The sequence below is a fragment of the Odontesthes bonariensis genome, chromosome 5 (assembly GCF_027942865.1).
Source record: "Odontesthes bonariensis isolate fOdoBon6 chromosome 5, fOdoBon6.hap1, whole genome shotgun sequence".
NCBI lineage: Eukaryota > Metazoa > Chordata > Actinopteri > Atheriniformes > Atherinopsidae > Odontesthes > Odontesthes bonariensis.
This window is the reverse complement of record NC_134510.1, coordinates 24,926,436-24,934,684: the sequence shown is the minus strand read 5'-3', so window position 1 is coordinate 24,934,684 and position 8,249 is coordinate 24,926,436. Positions and strand designations below refer to the sequence as shown.

The window sequence follows — 8,249 nt, the reverse complement described above, 5'->3', positions numbered from 1 at the left end:
TAAATTAATTTAACCATGTGATTATAAGCAGTTTGGCAACTGATATAAAAACTCGACACTTAATAGTTTAGCTATAGAATGTTATGTCGTTCAGGTTTCTCCAGTATGCACAGGGCCCTGAGGGTACGGCCAGTTCGTCTGCCTCCAGGTTGCGCGCGGATGACAGACGTCTCCAAAAGTTGCTCCGAAACGCACATGCTGCCTTCAGGGGCGTGATCACTGTGGACCTTTTGCCTGTTCTCGGTTGGCCATCGGGGCGTGCCCGTATAGAAAGGGGCGTGTGAATCCCCATAACAGTATCATTGCTTTCCGTACCATTCATTTCAGGCGTAGTCGTTTATAACGCTCACTAGATGTGCACATAGATGTGATAAGAGCTCTGACAGTCAGTCATTCATCCCGGGCTAAAGAGGTTTGCAGCAACTGGTTAGGCAGAGTGAAACTAAAACCATCCAGTGCGTATCAGACTAGATTCAGGGGCGTTAATTGGAACTGTTTTGACGCGTCGCGCCAGACTTGGACCTGACAGTTTACTTATATTATATCCGCAAACTACCTGCAGCTGAACATGGAGCGCAAAATCCCTGATTTCTCCGGCACTTGGGAGATGAAAAACTCTGAAAACTTCGAGGAACTCTTGAAAGCGTTGGGTAAGTGATGGGAGTGACAATTAGAAAACCCTCATTGACTTGAATTTTCTTTTCTTTTGTATAGACGCTTTATTTCCCTGCGCAATGACACAGATCAGACGTGTCAGCTCAAACCGTGCCCTATGCTTTCTCAGCATTGTGGGTCAAATCTTCCCCTGCGTCCGTGCAACAACTCTGTACCTCATAGGTGGGGGGTCTTTGTCATTCTACAGAACCCAAATCTCACTGCTTGGCCCCCAGCCAGCTTCACCCCCTTTTTTTTCCTCTCATCTCCCCTTTTGGCCTCGCCTACAAACACAATGGAGACAAACGGTGGCACATCTGTCTGTGTCACAACCTCAGAGAGTGTGTGCGTGTGTCTGGGTTTTGAGGAGGACCGTTATGACACAATACAGTGCAGGGCAGTAGCATCATTATCTGAAGTGTCAGTCATGGAGAAGGACAAACACCTCCTGCTGAGAGTCACACTGTATTGTCTGCGTTTGCGTCCCTTCTACTCTGGGCGGGTATCAGGGTGTACGCGCGTGCACGACAACGAGCTGGGTTAGTCCGTCTGTCGTTAGTAGTCATTTCTCATTATATGACTTTCCAGTGCACACCTGGAATCCATGTCATCACGCAGCGCACAGGGAGAGATATGATTGCACCAAACAACGCTGCTGTTTATCTCCGTTAGTCGACAGCATATGGGGTCTTTGTGAAATAGCTGTCAAACAGCACTATTGTCCTGAGGACAGACACATCACCACACTCGGCAAGCGAGAATTCCTGATGTACCAATTAGCGTGTGAATTCGGTCCAATAACCCCGGGTATTTGTCTCCATCCCTCGTTGTAACTGTATGTGTTTGAGGCGGCAACACGGGAGATGGGGGGGGGGGGGGGGACTATAACAAAGGGAAAGATGGCGATATGATTAAGTGGCACCCAGTACACTGATGAGAGGTTAGGGATTTACTGTGGAGATGACCTACTGCATATGTGTGTCCCTTGATGTGCCTGTGAGGAGATGTAAGGCAACAGGAATGGCTGTTAAAATTCATAAGATGACAATGTAGTGCCTGTGCCGAAAGTCTGTCAGACACTCAGAGTTTTGGCAGTTTGCTGATCAGGAGGATTCAGTCGTGTGTTAACACAATGTCAAGGAGGAAAAACATTAGCAATGATCAAAGAGAAGCAGTTGTTGCCGCTCATAAATCTGGGAAGGGTTATAAGGCAATTTCCAAACTATTTGAAGTCCATCATTTGATAGTGAGAAAGATTATTCACAAGTGGAAAACATTCAAGATAGATGTCAATCTTCCCAGTGTGGATGAGGTAGATGTCCCAGTAAGTTCACCCAAAGTTCACATTGTGCAATGCTCAGAGAACCCACAAAAAGCCCAAGAGCTACATCTTACATTCTACAGGCCTTAGTTAGCATGTTAAATGTTAAAGTGCATGACAATAGAATTAGACAAAGGAAAAGCAAGTATGGCTTCTTTAGAAGGGTTGCAGGAGAAAGCCTCTTCTCTCTAAAAAGAACATGGCAGCACAGGTTAGGTTTGTTTTAAAGACTTCTGGAACAATGTTTTTTTCGACAGATGAGACTAAACAGGAAATGTTTGCGCTTAATGCAAAGCACCATGTTTGGAGAAAACCAAATACAGCGTATCGGCACAAACACCTCAGACCAACTGTCGGATACTGTGGTGGAGGGCTGATGATTTGGGCTTGTTCTGCAGCCACTGGACCTGGGCAGATTCCCACAAAACTCAATGATCTGAAGCAACACTATTAAACGGAGAGGACCACAGTTTCTTCACAATTGTGTGAGAGAATGATAACATCATACAGAAAATAAATACTTCAAGCTATTGTTTCTAAAGTTGTTTCTACAAGCTGTTGAATTGTATTGTTGAATAATGACAAAGTGCACTATTTTGTGTGTCTTTGTTTATCTAAGGTTGTATTTACCTCATTTTAAGACCTGTAAAGGCAAGATTATTTTTTTCGCATATGTAAAATCTTAGAATTGAAGGAAGATGCACTTTATTTTCCACATATGTTCCCTATATTCATGTGCCTCCACATTGGTATGACTGACAGAGAGGAATAGCTCCTGATCCCTGGTTTCATTGGGGGCACATTGCAGCTGGATGCAGCCTGTCAGCACCCACTTCCCTTTTCTGTCCATCCATCCATCCTCTCTTCCTTTCCTCACTCCTGCTCTCCCCCTGCTTCCCTGACTCCCTGCCCCAAATGCTTCCCCTGCTCTTTGACCTCTGACCCTGACCGTCTGTCTAGCTGCATCTCTGTGTGTGTGCCCAGCATTTTGTGTGAATTTAAGCATTTTGGACTCAGGCTTGCAGAAGTGTGTTGAAGGAATCTGTAACTTTTAGGATTTTGCAGTTACTTGAGAAGCTTTGAGCGGTTTGGTGGCTTCCTAATGATCCTCGGGCCAGGACTTCGACCCAGTATTACTTAAAACATTAACATTTCAAACATTACATATTGATGGAGAACCCACTATCCATGAAGGTTTAGTTTTTTTGCTACACTTTATTATGAGGAATGTCATTATATATGGCTCATAATTAATACATTGAGAGAATGGGGTATGTTAAGGCCGAATCCTTTATAGAAGAACGCTGATAAATTATGTACAAATTTAAGGTTTCCTCTCATTTCTTAAACTGTGTTTGACATTTTTTGCCTAGAAACGCTCAAAGGATTCTAATAACTTGATTGTATTATAACCATTTGCACCTGCATTACTGCATGCAGTGGGAGAAAAAAATATTCATATATTTTATCTGAGTAAAAGTTACAATACAACATTGTAAAAATAAACATACTGTAAATATAGAGCAGTCAAAAAGTATAGCATTTCTCTTTAAAACTGATAATCGGTTTAAATTCTCCATTAAAGTATTAATAATTGCCTGCTAACAAATGGTGAAAATATTTCCCTCATAAAAAAAACGGGGAAACCCAGTTTCATACAGGGCAGTTTACATGATCTCCATCTTCAGAAATAGACAATGACAGTGCACACTCTTTCTCACACAGTGTGCAGTGTAAGGGCTGTAAAGGCTGGACATCCTGATGTGTGCTCAATGACTGAGCATTTCTATGTGTATATATTTACACTCGGTGACAGGTGGGAATGTATGTGAGGTGTGAAACCCAACTCGGCAGGGCATACACACTTCCCCTCGCACTTGGACAGAGATCTTCACACACCACACACAGACCACTGCCCCATGGCTGTCTGACTCCCCCTCCTTCCACAGCGGTCTGCTCCTTGTTCCGTCTCTTTTCCCACGCCGTAACATCAGTTTCCCTCCTTCCATTTTCCTCCTAAAACCTTCATGTTAGTCTGTATCTTTGTTTTGTTTGTAGAGCTCAGCTGAAGGCAGGTGAAATTTATCACCAAGCAAAAGAAAAACACATAAAACATCATTCAAATTGAAGGAAATGAAAGTAACACTGCCAATATTTGACTTGAAATATTTCAAAATTATTTTAGCTGGCAAGACTACAATCTCCTTAAATACACAATTCAATCACAACCCACATCTGCAAAGAAGCATTTTTGTGTTTTGTCCATGTTTAGTTATCCCCATACGGTCAGTTTATGAGTGTGTCCCGTCTGTAGTTGCTTGAAGTTGAAAAAATAATAATGTAGATTGCAGAAAGTACAAATCAACCCGTCCGTTTGAGTGTTTGGGTCTGTGAGTGTGTGTTTGCATGCGTGCAAAGATGATTAAGTCTGGCGGGAACGCAGATGTGCAGACATGCTTTGTCTACTGACCTCATTGTTTCCTCTGCCATCATTATTGGATAGAGCTGAGCAATGCAAGTCTGCTCCTTTCACGCTGTGCATGCAGGAGAGCACTGGAGCAAAAACACACACACAAAAAGGCTAAGTTCTGTGCGTTTGCGTGAAATTAGTTTGCCATGTTCCTTGTGCCTTTCGAGCTCTCTCCTGTAAATGTTGGAACATTCATTTTTCTAATGGAAGCACCTCCTATACAAATGGAAACAACACCCTGTAAGAGTAATGCTTGCCCTGTAGTCTGTTCTTACACTTCTTTTGTCTTGCTGATGGGTTTTTTAGGTGTGAACGTAATGCTGCGCAAGATTGCGGTGAAGGCAGCCTCGAAGCCGCTGGTGGAGATCACGCAGGATGGAGAGACGATGTCTATTAAAACCTCAACCACAGTCCGCACCACCCACATCACCTTTACTGTGGGGAAGGAGTTCAATGAGACCACAGTGGACGGACGTCCCTGCACGGTACACAACACATGAATACGAATTTATTCCTAAATGAACCTCAGTTGTACTTTGTCTGCACACACAAACACATAACTCAGAAGGAGGGAGGGAGCTGTCCAGATGACATCAGTCGGTTTAATTTGGCTTTTCATTATATTTGGACTGGTAGCAGCAGCTTTACCCCTCCCTTGCTCTCTGAAGGCATATCGTGCTACACTAGACTCCTTCACACTCTTTACAACCCCTTCAACTTCCCCTCGTCTTTCCATTCCCCCCTCTTGCCCTCTCTTGCCCTGCGTCCCTCCTTAATTCTCCCCGTTACTCTCCCCATTTTCCCATAGATGGCCTCTGTTTGGCCGTCTCCAAAGCAAACACACGCAACCATCCAGGGCTTCAGTCTACAAACGATGAGCGCATCACAAGTTATCACCTCTCAGTGATCTTGTGTTTCCTCTCCATTAGATATCACTCCACTTTAGATTAATTCATTCATCAATACATCTAACCATTCATACAATGTTCCTGAAGGTCTTTCCTCCCTCATGCCCTCAGAGTTTTCCATGTTGGGAAACCGACAGCAAGATCACCTGTGAGCAGACTCTCCAAAAAGGAGACGGGCCCAAGACATCCTGGACCCGAGAGATCACCAGTGACGGCAAGCTGATCCTGGTAAACCACACGGACTATCCTCTAAATGCTAGAGTTCAGTTTGAAAATTTACAGAGGAAATGCTCTTTTTGTATTTTGTAATTACAGCGCAGTTATGCTGTAGCTTATGTACTGGGTTCTCAAAAATTCTATCTACATTTACCTCTAAATTATCTGTTCATAGAGAGCTCCTTTTAAACTTTGATAAGATGAAAAAATGCTGGGGTTAAGAGACACTTGAACATGCGGAAGAATCTGATGGTTCCGACAACCAATTGAGCCAAAGTCAGCTTTAGAGTTACAAACCAACTTGACTTTTTAACGACCCACAACTTCAGTTGGACTTTTGGATTAAATATGCATTAAGATCCTTCAGCAGTGGAAAGCTTAAAGATTTACACACATGAAAGTTCATTTTTGTCCTCAATCTTCATTATAACACACAGAGATCTGCATGTAAAGGTGGGGTATGAGATCTTGGAAAAACGGTTCCTGCAAGCTATATTTTTGAAAATACACAACCTTGCCTCTCCCTTCAGCCCACCCCTCGAAACCACGCCTTCAAAACACATGAACGTGTCACGAGTCTGTGACCGCGCAGGGGGGAGGGGTGAGGGGGGCTGACGGTTGATAGGCATGTCAGAATCCAATAGAAGTAACTCTCATCATTACTTCTATTGGTCAGACATTTCCTCTTGCTACACCCTCTACAATGGACTAAAATATAAATTTTTTTCCAAACATTCTATTTTAGTGGGTGCAATGGGGTCATGAGGAGGTTTTCAGACAATATGATAAAAAATGCTCCAGAAAACATCTCATACCCCACCTTTAATGGAAGAACCCACACTTTTTTTTTAAGTTTAAAGAACCTTGTTTTGGGCCATTTTTAAACAACTTTTCTCAGATGCTTGTGGAGTTTTCACTTCTCAAGTTTGTTGAAAAAATCCTGTAAAATGTGCGGTCTGGAACCGCATTATAAAATCTTTCTTATGTGTCTTCACAATCACACAAGTGACCGCACCACAGTTGGTTTGCGTCAGGCTGACCGAGATGCTGAAACATAGCCAGGCAAAAGAATGCTGATCATTCCACGACTGTGCAAAACTCAGCAAGGACTCAAATCGACCCCAGTCCTGTCAGCCATGCACTCATCAGGATCAGGACATATGTCCAGTTGCAAAACAAACTTTCAGAACAAACAGCGTGACAGATAGCTGCCACATGGATAGCATAACTGAGCAGCAAATGTCTTCTTGACTGTTTCCTGTCCTTACTGTTGTCCTTGTTGTTACTTTATGAACACTGGTTTCTGTGAAGAAAATATTGTTGAGTGGTGCGTTTTAAAATTTTGTGGGTATAACAATGAAGATCTATCTGTGAACCTGTTCAACTGGAGATGATGCACACAGACATCCATCACACCCTGCAGTAAATAGTTTTTTAATTGAGCAACCTGTCAACGGAAGAAGCTTTTATGGAGAGATGCTTGGTTGAGATTTGGCCAGTAAGTTCACATTTAAGTCTCCTGACACGCTCCAAAGCACCAAACCCACAACAGCTATCCAGAAGCCAGTGGTAGTTAAATAGAGTGTATGAGAGGTTGACGTTTATTTCGAGGCTATAACTTCCCACAAACAGTAATTATTCACTACAGCTTCGTGCACTGACATTATATTGCTGGAGTCATGAAGTCAACTAACGGCTGTTTTGTGGACATTTGAACTTTTAGGATTCAACTGAGGATTTTTGGCCCTGTGTGTGCGTGTCCACCTTTAATGCCCTTGTTGCCCTTTTTCTTCTCTTCAGACCATGACAGCAGATGACGTGACATGCACTAGAGTCTACGAAAGACAATGAACAAGAGCACTTCTCACTTTTCGTCCTTCCAGCTCCCCCCTCCGCTCCTGCATCACCACAACTCCCCTTTCTCAGTGTTGGGAGATAGAAATCCATAGTTGTATTCCAGTTTCCCTGTAAGCCTCACCATGTAATAAGTGTGGTAATTGTATCTTGCATGTCATATATACACTATAGTCCAAGCTCCTGTGTTTTCCTTCTGTCCTACCAGCTGGAGTTTTAAACATAAAAATGTGTGTTGCGCTGTTTGCTTGATCTGCTCAGCGACAGCCCGTGTATTTGGCATTGTTTGTGCGTCTGTGTGTGAGAGTTGTGTGGCAGCAGATGAGGTGTGAGTCTATATTTGTAGATGTGTAAACCATATGAGCTCTTCCAGTATCAGGTCAGTTTTGATGTGTCCGTCTGATCTCTGTTTCTGTAGCTCTGCTCCTCAACCTTTTCTATCTCATGACAATATTTTATATTTATTACTACACTAGAGTTGTTTTTTTTACATTGTGTCTCTTTTACATGAAATATGATCATAGGAAAACAACACTTTCTATGGGGCAAACAATAAACCACGTTATTAACTCTGCTTGACGTCGACTCTTGGCTCTCTTGTCCTGAAAAACATTAGGAGCAGAAAAGCATTTATAACTGTGCCTATGTTTTATGGTTTGTGAGTGTAGCTGCAGAATGTGCGCGCATTAGATGGCTCCATCTTATTTTGGGCTTTCTGTCAGCTGTCTGCAACTAGAATAACTTGTTTGTCACCTCCCTTTCAAACTCTCTCACTCTCTTCTTAGTTTTTATATCTTGCCATCCCTCCCTTCCTTCTCTCTCCGTT

At 42.9% G+C, this 8,249-nt stretch overlaps 1 protein-coding gene across 1 annotated transcript; it reads left to right on the top strand.

Annotated features, from left to right (window-relative positions):
* The first annotated feature begins 320 nt into the window (after nucleotides 1-320).
* crabp2a (cellular retinoic acid binding protein 2, a) lies at nucleotides 321-7,997 on the top strand. The gene is made up of 4 exons (XM_075465597.1): nucleotides 321-650; nucleotides 4,752-4,930; nucleotides 5,465-5,581; nucleotides 7,370-7,997. Exons 1-4 carry the CDS (start codon nucleotides 569-571, stop codon nucleotides 7,418-7,420), a joined length of 429 nt encoding a protein of 142 aa, XP_075321712.1. The 5' UTR covers nucleotides 321-568; the 3' UTR covers nucleotides 7,421-7,997.
* The last annotated feature ends 252 nt before the right edge of the window (nucleotides 7,998-8,249 follow it).